General features: G+C 35.1%; 1 protein-coding gene across 5 annotated transcripts in view; it reads left to right on the top strand.

Annotated features, from left to right (window-relative positions):
- Window positions 1–14,744, top strand: part of IBTK (inhibitor of Bruton tyrosine kinase) — a 92,472-nt gene that overhangs the window by 37,597 nt on the left and 40,131 nt on the right. For all 5 annotated transcript variants that reach the window (XM_086707306.1, XM_086707305.1, XM_086707304.1 and 2 more), the window contains exons 12-17: window positions 459–1,058; window positions 2,247–2,333; window positions 3,380–3,462; window positions 3,548–3,585; window positions 4,043–4,139; window positions 12,679–12,780. In XM_086707306.1, coding sequence (XP_086563432.1) covers window positions 459–1,058; window positions 2,247–2,333; window positions 3,380–3,462; window positions 3,548–3,585; window positions 4,043–4,139; window positions 12,679–12,780 — 1,007 coding nt within the window. The remainder of the gene's footprint in view (window positions 1–458; window positions 1,059–2,246; window positions 2,334–3,379; window positions 3,463–3,547; window positions 3,586–4,042; window positions 4,140–12,678; window positions 12,781–14,744) is intronic.

Below are 14,744 nucleotides of genomic sequence, written 5' to 3'. Positions count from 1 at the left end.
TTTGCTCATTTCTTTGTATATTTGGTTTTCTTCACTTACAAGGATAAAGAATAAAAGGATACAAAAGAAAAGGTTGAGAACTGTACCCTTTTTTGGATGTTTTTACTTTTATAGTTCTTTGTGTTTAGTTACAGTCATTTAGAAAATTTCTATGAAGTGGTCATTTGAGTTTATAGCCTAGTGTTTCCCTATAGAAATAGAAAACACTGCTTTTAAAGGAAAATTTAAATCTTGTCATTTTAGTTTAGGAGAAAAATAGAAAAAGAAATAGAAACATTTTAAAGAGTAGTATAGTATCTAAGACTGTGCAGTATGCTTATATTTTAGGAAATACCAGATATAAAGTCTTGTAAGTTTGTAACTAAAAAAGAAATTGTACTTTAAAAGGAGAAGAGGCTAGGGATGCTTTTTTTTTTCATTTTCTTGAAAGTAAAATTGATTTTTTGTTTCATTTCTAGCCTTTATGAAATTCCAGCTGTATCTTCATCATCCTTTTTTGAAGAGTTTGGCAAACTGTTAAGGGAAACAGATGAAACGGACAACATACATGATGTGACATTTCAAGTTGGCAATAGAATCTTCCCTGCACATAAATATATTTTGGCAGTGCATTCTGACTTTTTTCAAAAATTGTTTCTTTCAGATGGGACTACTTTAGACTTTGCAGATGTTTACCGGAAAGATGAAGATTCTGCAGGATGCCATCTCTTTGTGATAGAGAAGGTTCATCCTGACTTGTTTGAGTACCTTTTACAATTTATATACACAGATACTTGTGACTTTTTACTTCATGGCTTCACACCAAGAATAAACTTAAACAAAAAACCAGAAGAATATCAGGGCGCTCTGAATTCTCATTCAAATAAAATGAATTGCCATGAAGATAATCAGAAGTCCGCATTTGAAGTTTACAGAAGTAATCAAGCTCACACAGTTAATGAAAAGCAGAAAAGCAAACCTAAATCTTCCAATAAAGGGAAAAGTATTGGGGAAGATGATCCTGTAAGAATGTTGCAAAATGTTGCAAAGAAATTTGGTTTCAGTAATTTGAGTAGTAGGTATGGCCTCTCCTTAATATCTATTCTTGAACCTCATTATGTCCTTCTTTTAGAAATTCTTCTTTTTCTTGTCTACTCCTCTTCTCCCCTCCCCCAACTCTCTCCCCAACCCTCCTTTTTAGAGGGAGGTACATGGATATGTTCTTTCTTTCCTTTCGTCTAAAGCTATCTCTGCAGGACTCACTGGATTAAAACATTAAAGGATGAGGAGGCTGTTAGTCGGTTTGAACTCTCTATGGTGTTTGTATAATAGGGATCTGGAATGGTAGGCAGTGTGGTATGCTGGAAAGAGAACTATCTTTTGAATTAGAAATACCTATATGTGCCTCTTTACTATGACTGCCTGGAGCCAAGATTTCTTAGTTTCTTTGAACTTCAGTTTCTCAGTAAAGAAAATGGGGGGGGGGGGGTGGATAATTGTGATCTCATGTAGTTTTGTTGTATAGCATGTGTAAAATGCCTAAGGCAGTATTTGTCATATAAGCCAGATTCTTTGGAATTCTTGTTTTTCTTAAAGTATGTATATTGCTTGTGAAAGTATAATCTTATGTGTGGGGTAGGAGCAGAGGAAGAGTGTATATCTTGTTTCCTATATAAAAACACTAATGGGCTTTGTGGTATGATTTTGATATATTTTTTGTCAGTGATGATATTTAATATACAGTTGACCCTTGAGAAACATGGGTTTGACCTGTGCAGATCCACTTGTATTCAGATTTTTTGTGATAAATGCAGTATAGTACTGTAAATGTATTTTCTCTTATGTTTTTCTTAACATTTTCTTTTTTCCACATTATTGCAAGAATATAATATGTAAATGAATATAACATACAAACCACAGACATACAAACAGATCTACTCTTTGATACTGGGAACACTTCCAGTCAACAGTAGGCTCTTAGTCATTAAGTTTCTGGGGAGTCTAAGTTATATGCAGATTTCACCTCCTTGGAGGGAGTGCTGGTGGTGACTCTAACCCCAGCATTGTTCACGAGTCAACTGTACTTTGAATTGAACTAAAATTGAAGGAGAATATATGGTACTTTTTTTTTTATCACAGAGTAGGGTTTGTTGAGATACTTTTCTAGGTGATATAAATTAATATAATTAGGTTCAGATGTAAGGTACTGTAATTTGCTGGATTTTCGTTTTGGTCCATCAACTTAATTTTTATCTACTCTTTGACAGGTTAGATGGAGTCAGATTTGAAAATGGAAAAATTAATGTTATTGAGAAGAAAACTGGTAACAAATCAAAGCTAAATCAGAAAAAATGGTAAGTTAGGAAATGAAGACAAACTTTTCATCTCTAGATTTTGAACCTAACTAAGTATGAAAACAGAGCCCTTCTTACTGACATATGAAACAAAATATGTGAATAGATACCCTTTTACCTTTACTAGTCTTCATTTCTAGAAATATTGGAGAACTGTTAAGGTAAGTGGATAAAATATTAACTTCTCAGTAAGACATTTAAACAGTTTTTTTAACAGTTTTTTTAAGTTTTTTCATTATAAATGAAAAAAATGTTTATTTTTTCTTGCCCAAGTTTTGTATTTTTCAGTAGGTAGGAAATAGTGTTACCCTAAAACCAAACTAATTATGCCTCTGCATAATTATGATTATTTCCTTTAGTATAAGTTTTTTAATAATAACAAAAATATTTAGAATATAATTTATTAAAAAGTTTTTGTGAGGCATGTGGGTGGCTTGCTTGGTTAAGCGTCCGACTTCCGCTCAGGTCGTGATCTTGTGGTTCCTGAGTTTGAGCCCCACATCAGGCTCACTCCTGTCAGTCTGTCAGCTCACTTTGGATCCTCTGTTTCCCCCCCCCCGCACCCCTCCCCCACCTGCGCTCTCCCCAAAATACATACATACATATTAAAAAAGTTTTTGTTTTTAGGTATTTTTACTTTGTAGGTGATAAGTTCTGGAGAAAGAAACTATGGAGATATCTAGATTGTGCTTAGCAAAGAATAGGTTGTAAAAGGAACTGACTTAAAGACCTTTGATCATGATGTCACTTACTAGTATATTATTAAAATTTGGTCTGGCCTGTACCGAAAAAGGAAAATTAGAAGTCTGTTCTTGAATATTTATCTGTATTCAGTTCCCTTTAAATATTCTTTATTATAAGGCCCTTATTATCTTTCCTCCAGTGGAAGGAGATGACGTACTTTATTTGTATGTATGCCCTCAAGTTGTTTGTTGTCTGCTATCTTTAATTAAGACAAAATCAAGCCAAATCCTATAATAAATTTTCTACTTGCTAAATATGTAAAGAAATCACTCTTGCTTCAATTAAAAAAAATTTTTTTTCAGTTCGTTTCTATGTGATGTGACCATGAAATCAGTGGATGGAAAGGAATTTCCTTGTCATAAGTGTGTTCTTTGTGCCAGACTTGGTAAATATACTTTTTATTAGTTCCTGATTTGTTGGTTTTAGTATTGTTTTACTGTTCTAATAGCTTGTACTTTTTCTTTTCTCAGAATATTTTCATAGTATGCTGAGTAGCTCATGGATTGAGGTAAGATTTAAGTTGAAAACACATGGCTGGTAATCACACTTTTTAAAATATATCCTATATATTTAGTATAATATACTAAAGAAATTTAAAATGGGAGCCTGATATTTTAACTTAATTTTATTTTTGTATTAAACTTGATTTATGCTGAAGCCTGCTGGAAAATAGCAGCATTTAGAATTAAAACTTATTGCAGAAAGGTTTCTTAAATCAAAATTTCCCCTTTATTATTTAGACGTGTATTTGGAATACCAGTGTATTTGGTTTTTGTTTCAATTTTTCTTGCTACTCCATGTTATAAGGCATTTTAAAATTAAACGTATGTCATTTTAGCTTTGTGTTTTATAAATGTTTTTTTTGTTTTTTTTTTTGCATTTGATGTGATTCCTGTTCAGAATTTTCTATACCAGTCAGAATGTAGTTTTTTGTAGTTTAAAATTAATTATTTTACTTTATTTAGGCTTCCACTTGTACAGCTCTGGAAATGCCAATACATTCTGACATACTGAAAGTTATTTTGGACTACCTCTATACTGATGAAGCTGTGGTGATAAAAGGTATTCATAAGAGGACATTTTAGATGTTTAAGATATAATTGAATAATGGCAAAATCAACATGAATCTTTAATCTAATTGAAATAAGCCATCAACAGAGGCTTAATTTAGAATAAGCAATAGGGATGATTACTAATAGTAAAGGAGTGGATAAAGAAAATTTTCATTACCTCTGTGAAAATGAGTTCTACAAGAATTATATATAATGGTTGAGATTAGATTGAACAGTTTCATACCCTACTACTTATGTGATTGAGATGAGGAACTGATGATATGGAGTATGGTTTTTTTTGTTTTTTTTTTTTTTTTTTTTTTTTTTTAATTTTTTTTTTCAACGTTTATTTATTTTTGGGACAGAGAGAGACAGAGCATGAACGGGGGAGGGGCAGAGAAAGAGGAAGACACAGAATCGGAAACAGGCTCCAGGCTCTGAGCCATCAGCCCAGAGCCTGACGCGGGGCTCGAACTCACGGACCGCGAGATCGTGACCTGGCTGAAGTCGGACGCTTAACCGACTGCGCCACCCAGGCGCCCCTGGAGTATGGTTTTGACAAACACTTTACAAAGTTTTTTCTTGTTTGTTTTCCCCCTTGTGGTAATATATCTGAGGGAAAAGAACTAGACGAAGAATTGAATCAAAATTTATGAAGAGATTGTGTTTATATACTTTGTCAAGCAATACACTGATGTTTTAGTTACAAAGTATTTTTGGTCATAGTTGTGATGCAGTGTTCAACTGTATGTATATACCACATTTTTTTAAATTCATTCATCCATCAGTGAACATTTAGGCTATTTCTATATCCTTACTGTTATTATTTATGCTGCAGTGAACATGATAATGTCTTCAAGATTCTGATTTCAATTCTTTTAGCTAAATACCCAGAAGTGGGATTGCTGTATCATATGGTGGTTATATTTTAATTTTTTGAGGAACCTCTATACTGTTTTCCATAGTGGCTATACATTTTACATTCCTGCTAGTAGTGCACACAAGTGTTCCCTTTTCTCTACATCCTTGCCAGCACTTGTTATCTTTTGTTTTATTGATAATGGCCATTCTAACAGGTGTAAGGGCACCTCTCACTTTTTATTTGCATTTTTCTGATAATTATTCACATTGAGCACCTTTCATGTACTTGCTGGCCATTTGTATGTGTTTTTTGGAGAAATATCTATTTAGCTCTTTTGTCCATTTTTTTAGCTGAGTTTATTTGTGGCTTTTTTTTTTTTTTTTTTTTTTTTTGCTATTGAGTTGTAGGAGTTTCTTATATATGTATTTTGGATATTGATCCCTTATCAGATATGGTTTGCAAATATTTTCTCCCCTTTCTGAAGGTTGCCTTTCATTTTGTTGATTGTTTTCAACATTGCTTTGTAGAAGCTTTGTAGTTTCATGTAATTTCACTTGCTTATTTTTGCTTTTGTTGTGTGTGGTTTTGATGTCATATCCAAAAAATCATTTACAAGACTAGGATCTTTTTCCCTGTTTTCTCCTATGAGTTTTACAGTTTCAGGTGTTAGGTTTAATCTTTAATCCATTTTGAGTTAATTTTTTTATATGGTACGGATCCAGCTTAATTCTCTTGCATTTGCTCATTCAGTTTTCCTAGCACCCTTTATTGAAAAGACTACCCTTTTCCCATTTTGTATTCTTGATACTCTTGTTGAGGATTAATTGATAAAATGAGCGTTTATTTCTGGGCTCCGTGTTGTGTTCCACTGTATTTGATTACTGTAGCTTTGCAACATAATTTGAAGTTAGGAAGTGTGATGCCTCCAGCCTTGTTCATCTTTCTCAAGATTACTCTGTCATTCAGGGTTTTTGTGGTTCCATATAAATTTTAGGATTGCTTTTTCTGTTTTGTGCAAAATGCCATTGGAATCTTGATAGGATTTTATTGAATCTGTAGATTGTTTTGGGTTGAGCGGACATTTTAACAGTATTCTTTCAATCCATGAACATGGGATATCTTTCCATTTATTGTTATCTTTAATTCCTTTCATCAATGTTTTATAGTTTTCAGAGTACAGATCTTTTTCTTTTTTTATTTATTTATTTGGAGAAGGTGCACAAGTGGTGGAGGGAGAGAGAATCCCAAGCAGATGCTCTCCATTCCCATTGCAGAGTCTGACTTAGGGCTCAAACTCACAAACTGTGGGATCATGACCTAAGCCGAAATTAAGAGTTGGATGTTTAAATGATTAAGTCACCCAGGTGCCCCAGAATACAGATCTTTTATCTCCTTGGTTAAGTTTATTCCTAAGTGTTTTATTCTTTTTGATATAATTGTGAAAGGGTTTATTAATTACTTTTTTGGATAGTTCATTGTACATAGAAAAGCGACTGATTTTTATGTTGCAATTTTTACTCAATTTGTTCATTCTTTTTTTTTTAAGTTTCTATATTTATTTTGAGAGATGCAGGGAGGGAGAGAGTTGGCTGTGGGGGAGGGAATCCCAAGCAGGCTCCACACTGTCAGTGCAGAGTTTGACTTGGGGCTTGAACTCACAAACTGTGAGATCATGACCAGAGCTGGAACCAAGTGGAATGCTTAGCCAACTGAGCCACCCAGGTGCCCCTATTTGTTACTTCTAATAGATTTTTGATGGTGTATTTAGGGTTCTCCAGATACAAGATCTTGTTATCTGCAGAGACAGTTTACTTCTTCCTTTTCAATTTGGATGATGTTTATTTCATTTTCTTGCTTCATTACTCTTGCTAAGAATTCCAGTACTATGTTGAATAGGAGTGGCAAGAGTGGGGGTCCTTGTCTTGTTCCTGATCTTAGACGAACAGCTTTCAGATATTTACTGTTGAGTATGATATTAAACTGTGGATTTGTCACAGATGGTCTTTATTATGTTGAGGTATCTTCCTTCTCTACCTAATTTGTTGAGAGTTTTTATCATGAATGGGTGTTGAATTTTGTCTTCTGCACTTACTGCATGTACTGCAATGATCATATTTTTATTCTTTTGTTTTTTAAGTTTATGTATTTGAGAGAACAAGAATGATGGGGGATGGGGACAGAGAGAGAGGGAAAGAGAAAATCTCAAGCAGGCTCTGTGCTTTCAGTGCAGAGCCTGATGAGGGGCTTGAACTCATGAATTGTGAAATCCTGACCTGAGCAGAAATCAAGAGTTAGACGCTTAACTGACTGAAAATCAGTTTGCCCTGATTTTTATTCCTCTCTTGTTACGATAGTATCACATTTGTTGATTTGCGTGTATTGAACCATCCTTGCACCAAGCATTAATCCCTCTTGATTGTGGTATATGATCTTTTTAACATGCTATTGAATTTGATTAGTTTCTTATTAAGGATTTTTGCAGCTATGTTCATCAGGGGTGTTGTACTGTGATTTTCTTTTCTTGTAGTGTCCTCGACTCCTTTTGGTATCAGGATAATCCAGGCCTCATAAAATAAGTTTGGAAGTGTTCCCTCTCCTTCAGTTTTTTTTGGACAAGTTTGAGAAAGATTGGTGTTAATTTTTCTTTAAATATTTGGTAGACTTCACCCATGAAGCCATCTGGTCTAGAGCTTTACTTTTGGGAGATTTTTGATTTATGGATTCAGTCTCCTTACTCAGTTATTGACTATTCAGATTTTCTGTTTCCTCATGATTTAGTCTTGGTAGCTTGTATGTTTCTAGGAACTCATCTATTTCTTCTAGGTTATCCATTTGTTAGCTTATAATTATTGACAGTAATCTCTAATGATTTACATTTCTGTGATATAGTTGTAATATCTTCTCTTTCATTTATGATTTAATTTTTGGAGGGATCATTTTCTCAGTTTACTTAAGGGTTTGTTAATTTTATCTTTCAAACAACCAGTTCTTAGTTTCATTGATCTTTTTTGTTTTTCTAATGTCTAATTCATTTATTTCTGCTCAGTCTTTATTATTTTTTCCTTCTGACTTTGGGCTGACTTCTTTTTCTAGTTCCTTGTTATATAAAACCCTTAAGGTTCTTTCAAGATCTTCTTTTTTTGTTAAGGCATTTATCAGAATTAGAACTTCTTTTGCTGTATCCCATAAGTTTTGGTATGTTGTATTTTCATTTTCATTTGTCTCAAGATATTTTGTACTTCTCTTTGATTTCTTCTTTGAATTACTGTGTTAATTCACATATTTACGCATTTCCCTATTTTCCTCCTGTTCTAGTTTATACCACTGTAGTTGGAGAAGATACTTGGTATCATTTCAGTTTCTTAAGTTGTTAAGACTTGTTTCATGGCCTAATGTATGATCTGCCCTGAAGAATGGTTTATGTGTACTGAGAAGAATGTGTATTTTGCTGTTGTGAGTGGAATGTTCCATATGTATGTGTTAGTTTCATTTGGTCTGTAGTTTTGGTCAAGTCTGATGTTTTCTTGTTGATTTTCTGTCTCCATGATCTATCTGTATTTGAATATGAATATCTATATTGAAGTCCTTTTATTACTATATTGTTGACTATTTCTGCCTTCATTTTATGTGTTTTATAAATTTAGGTGCTTCATTGTTGTATACTCGTATGTGTATTTATAGTTCTATTGATTTATTGGTCTCTTTATTATTATATAATAACCTCTTTGTCTCTTCTGTTTCTGACTTGAAGCCTATTTTGTCGGATAGAAGTATAGCCACTCCAGCTCTCCTTTAGTTACCATTTGCATGGGGTATTTTTTTCCATCATTTCACTTTCAGCCTATGTGTGTTCTTACAGGTAAATTGAGTCTCTTATAGGCAGCATAATGTTGAATCTTGCTTCTTTCTGCATTCAGCCACTTTGTCTTCTGATTAGAGAATTTAATCCATTTACATTTAAAATAATTATTGATAGGTAAAGATTTAATAATGCCATTTTGTCAGTTTTCTGTTTTGTAGTTCCTTTGTTTCCTTTTTCTCTCTTGTTGTCTTCCTTTGTGATTGAATGATGTTTTGGTAGTGGTATGCTTTGATTCCTTTCTCTGCATTTTTTGTGTATCTGCTCTACGTTTTTCCTTTGTGGTTACCATGAGGCTTACATATATGTAACAGTATACATAAAACAGTCTATTTTAAACTAATCACAACTTAACTTCCATTGCATACAAAACCTCTACATTTTACTTTTCCCCATTCTGCCATTATTTCCTAAAATATTCTTTAGGTCATACCTTTATCTTGCGACTCCCGTATGTATCTTGATAATGCTGGCTGGTGTTTCATAGGTCTCTTTTTTTGTTTCAAAAAATTTTTTTGATGTTTTGTTTATTTTTGAGTCAGAGAGAAAGCATGAACTGGGAAGGGGCATGGTGTTTCATAGGTCTCTTTTTTTGTTTCAAAAAATTTTTTTGATGTTTTGTTTATTTTTGAGTCAGAGAGAAAGCATGAACTGGGAAGGGGCAGAGAGAGAGGGAGACAGGAACCAAAGTGGGCTCTGTGCTGACAGCAGAGAGCCCGATGTGGGACTTGAACTCAAGAGTAATGAGGTCATGACCTGAGCTGAAGTCAGATGCTTAGCTGACTGAGCCATTCAGGCGTCCCCATAGGTCTCTTATGCCTTATTAATTTTTATTCATTGTTTTTTCTTTCTGTTCTTCAGATTGCTTATTTCAGTTGACCTGTGATTTGTGTCTCTTCATTGATATTCTTGATTTCAAGAGACATTATCCTCATACTTCCTTTTAATTTTTTAGACATTTCCTTTAATTCTTTGTACATATTTAAAATAGCTGATTTAAACTTTAATAATGCAGCATCTTCATTTCCTCAGGGAGAGCTTCTCTTGGTTGCTTTTTTTCCTGTGGATGGGCCATACTTAACATGTATTTTGCATCTTGCATAATTTTCATAGAAAACTGGATATTTTATTTTATATCTATTTATGTTTTGGGAGACTGCAAGTGGGGGAGGCGCAGAGAGAGAGGGGGGAGGATCTGAAGTGGGCTGGGCTCTGTGATGACAGGATGACAGCAGCAAGCCCAATGTGGGACTTGAGCTCACAAACTGAAAACTGGACATTTTAAGTAATATGATGTGGTAACTTTTGAAGTCAGATTCTCTTCCCTCCCTGGGGTTTGTTAAAAAGTTTTTGCTGTTTGCTTTTTGACTTTTCTGAACTAATTAATACTGTAAAATCTCTGTTCTTTGTCTTGTGTGACTACTGAAGTGTCTACTGGGTTAGCTTAGTGGTCAGCTGATAAGTTAGAAATTTCTTTAAATGCCTAAAACCAATAAATGCCCAGCCTTTGCCACGGAGTTCTTTGTGTGTGTGTTGGGGCATGCCTTCATTTTTCAGGCAGGCAGTTCATGACTCTGCTTTAGCTCTTATTTTCTGTTTTAGCAGAGCCTCAAGTTCAGCCAGAGGTAAAAATTTAGGACCTTAAGTTTTTCCTTGGCATGTATATAGTCATCCACATACATGTGGGCTTCTGGTTTCACAGCAATATTTTGGGACTTTTCAAAGCCCCCATGGACATTTGTATTAGTCAACTGGGACAGCCATAACAAAATATGATAGACTGGTGGCTTGAACAACAGAAATTCATTTTGTCATAATTCTGGAGGCTAGAAGTCCCAGATTAGAGTCTGGTAAGGTTGGTTTCTGGTGAGGACTTTCTTCTTGGCTTATTATACATGAATGCCTTCTTATTATGTCCTCACATGGTCTTTCTGTGTGTGTGTTGTGGAGAGAGGGAGGGAGGGAGACAGACAGTTATCTCTTTGATATCTCTTTTCTTAGAGGGACACTAATCCTATTGGATCAGGGCCCTACCCTTTATAACTTCACTTACTTTTAATTACTTTCTTAGAGGCCCCATCTCCAAATATTGCCACACTGGAAATTAGGGCTTCAACATGTGAATTTTCAGGGTATACAAACATCTAATCATTAACATCCTTTTTCCCTAGCTTTTATTTTAAAAAAATGTTTTTTATCTGCTTCTTGTTTGCTCCATCTATTATCATTGTCTCAGTCAGCTTCAACATTAATTGCAACTGATTGTTTTTAATAAACACCCTGGGGGAAGAGGCTGTTGACACCAGTAAAAGCTTTGAGTCAGGTCAAAATAAAGACAAGCCCTGCCGCACATGTCAAATAATGACTTATCTTTAATAATGTTGCTTTGTAACTCTTCTGTTGTCTTCAGTGGCTTTGGTTGTTCGTTTTCACTGTGATTGCAGGCTTGTTGGTTTTTAAGACTGGAGGAGGGGAGGGGAAGATTTAAATAGAAAAAACTACAGTGCTCCATTGCTCACTGTTCTTACCAAGATTCAGCCATTTTTCTTGAGTCAATACTCCCTAGATTACTGTAAGCCTTTGGCTAACTTCTAGAATTTTGAAAAAGTTGACAATTTTCCTAGTATCTTCATTGCTTTTGTGGAGAAGAGGAATTCTGGAAGTAGTCCTTAGTTTGCTATTCATAGTGAGTTCACCTCTTCCTCTTTGTCAAAAATAGTTTTTCGACATTTTTTCTTCTTAATCTTTTTTTCTTCCTATTGTGGTTTTGTTTTGTTTTGTTTTGTTTTTGTATTTATGTTATTCTGGCAGTGGCTCAGGGTTACTGCTTTAGGAGTTAATAGTACTCAGGACGAGAAAGATTATTTTAAATAAGGAACTCCTATAATTTAAAAAGAAAATGTACTCTTAGGCTTGCTTGCTTGTTTATTTTGTTCATTTATCTATTTAGAATGTTTATGTATTTTGAGAGAGAGAGCACAAGCAGGGGAGGGGTAGAGAGAGAGGAAGAAAGAGAGAGACCCTCAAGCAGGTCTGCACTGTAAGCGCAGAGCTCGGTGTGGGGCTCAAACTCACTAACTGAGATCATGACCTGAGCTGAAATCAAGAGTCGGTTGCTTAACCAACTGAGCCTCCCAGCTCCTTAGGCTTCTTTATTTAAAACAAATATGAGGGGCGCCTGGGTGGCGCAGTCGGTTAAGCGTCCGACTTCAGCCAGGTCACGATCTCGCGGTCCGTGAGTTCGAGCCCCGCGTCAGGCTCTGGGCTGATGGCTCGGAGCCTGGAGCCTGTTTCCGATTCTGTGTCTCCCTCTCTCTCTGCCCCTCCCCCGTTCATGCTCTGTCTCTCTCTGTCCCAAAAATAAATAAACGTTGAAAAAAAAAAATGAGCTTCTAAAAGCATTATTCACCCTACTCCCTGTATATACATTTGTTCTTAACGTATATGTTATATGTATTTAACACATATCTACATAATAATTTTGATGCTGAGATTTGAATTTCCCCTCTATTAGATTGAGAAATGTTTAACAATATGGGAGATTTTAATAAATTAGGCATTTTTAGACTAAATGCTTTCTAGACTAAAAAGATCAATTCAAGTTACCCATTTTATGGTCCTAGTGTGAACCAAGGCATTTTGGTGTGTTTCTTTACAGCTTTCCACTTAAAAGGTAGAAAAGTCTCACATTATTACTATTTATCATAGTTGCCACTCTTTAGAAAATAGTCATTATAATTCTCCTTCTTTGTGTCTTAATTACTTGAACTTTTGTCATAGGTATAATGTACAAAGTAATAGTTTTGCTTGTTTTCTTTCTTTTTTTAGAATCTCAAAATGTGGATTTTATTTGTAGTGTTCTTGTGGTGGCTGATCAGCTTCTCATAACTCGATTGAAAGGGATTTGTGAAGTTGCATTAACTGAGAAACGTAAGTATTTTTGAATTTGAATATTACTATGTTTGCGGGTTGATACAGGATTATTCATTGACTTTTGATGCCATAAATTTACCATTTTACCATATATGGTAAAGTGCACCATTATGTTTTTGAATTATGAAGAATGTCAAAACATTTAAGCTATTTTGTGCAACAATAAGCACATCCATTTTCCAGACATGTTAATATGTGAAAATATGTACATCTGATAATTGAAATATGTAATTTTTTTGAAATGTCATGAAACCTTGAATAATGAAGATGGTATGAAATTTATTTTGAAATCACAAAGATGAAAGTTTGAAAGAATTTTAAAAAAATTTTTTTTAATGTTTATTTATTTTTGAGAGCGAGAGAGAGCAGGAGTGGGGGAAGGACACAGAGAGAGGGAGACACAAAATACGAAGCAGGCTCTGAGCTGTCAGCACAGAGCCTGACATGGGGCTCAAACTCACGGAGATTATAATCTGAGCCAAAGTCAGACACTTAACCGACTGAGCCACCCAGGTGCCCCTCAAAGAAATTATTCACTCTTGTCCTGGTCTTGGCTGTAAGCCTGTGTTTAGCTATCTGTTACTATTTGCTAGAATTTTTGTTTTAATTTTTTTTTTAATGTTTATTTATTTTTGAGAGAGACAGAGACAGAATGCAAGTGGGTTAGGGGCAGAGAGAGAGGGAGACACAGAATCCGAAGCAAGCTCCAGGCTCTGAGCTGTCAGCACAGAGCCCGACGTGGGGCTTGAACCCATGAACCATGAGATCGTGACCTGAGCCAAAGCCAGACGCTCAACTGACCAAGCCACCCAGGCGCCCCCTTGCTAGAATTTTTATATAATCATCTTATTTATATATTTGATCAAAACTTATCTCTTTTCTCTTAAACTCTTATTTCTGTCTCTGTTCGTTACTTCATTTAATAAATAGTTCATTATTTCAGTTCATTGCATGGCTGTCTTTTTGAACATTGAAATTTTGAAACCCAAAGCTATTTTTTATATTGTTTTTGTTCTTTACGTCCAAATTTTTTCAGTTGTCAGAACTGATGCATCTTAACTATATTTATTAATCATATTTCCCCCTACCTTTTTATTCTGTGTCTATGCTAGTTCAGGTAACTGTTATCCATCCCTTCTGTGTAGTGTTACTGTAATGTTTTAAGTCCTCTTTCTGTCTACTTTAATTTTTCTGTTAGGAGTAATTGTGTCTTCCTGTTTTAGGTATTTTTAATTGCTTACTCTAGGATAAAGGTTAGATTTTCTTAGCCTGATATAAAAGTTTCTAATTTTATCTTTGTTAATCTTTGTTCATCTTCATTGTCACATTGTCATACTTTAGGAAGTATGAAAGGATTTCCTGTCAGAATTTTCTAATTTTTTCTTGCTGATAGTTTGTCTTAAAAATTTTTTTTTTTTTCAACGTTTATTTATTTTTGGGACAGAGAGAGACAGAGCATGAACGGGGGAGGGGCAGAGAGAGAGGGAGACACAGAATCGGAAACAGGCTCCAGGCTCTGAGCCATCAGCCCAGAGCCTGACGCGGGGCTCGAACTCAGGCATCGCGAGATCGTGACCTGGCTGAAGTCGGACGCTTAACCGACTGCGCCACACAGGCGCCCCAGTTTGTCTTAGTTCTGGTGTCTTATATAGTTACTTTTCTTGAGCTTTGTGGAGAGACTTCTCCTTGGTTATCAAAAAAAAAAAAACAAAAAAAACCAATATCTCTAATCTTTTAAGCTACAAAATGGAAATATATTAAAATAAAGGATACAACATACTACAGGAATAAAGTATACGTATTGGAGGGGCTCCTGGGTGGCTTAGTCGGTTAAATGGCTGACTTTGGCTCAGGTCATGATCTCATGGTTTTTGAATTTGAGCCCTGCATCAGGCTCTGTGCTGTGCTGGCAGCTGAGAGCCTGGAGCCTGCTTCAGATTCGTGTCTCCCCTGCTCACGCT

The sequence above is a fragment of the Puma concolor genome, chromosome B2, assembly GCF_028749965.1.
Source record: "Puma concolor isolate L17-30 chromosome B2, mPumCon1.1.hap2, whole genome shotgun sequence".
Classification (NCBI taxonomy): Eukaryota; Metazoa; Chordata; class Mammalia; order Carnivora; family Felidae; genus Puma; species Puma concolor.
This window is presented reverse-complemented; position numbering and strand designations above follow the sequence as displayed.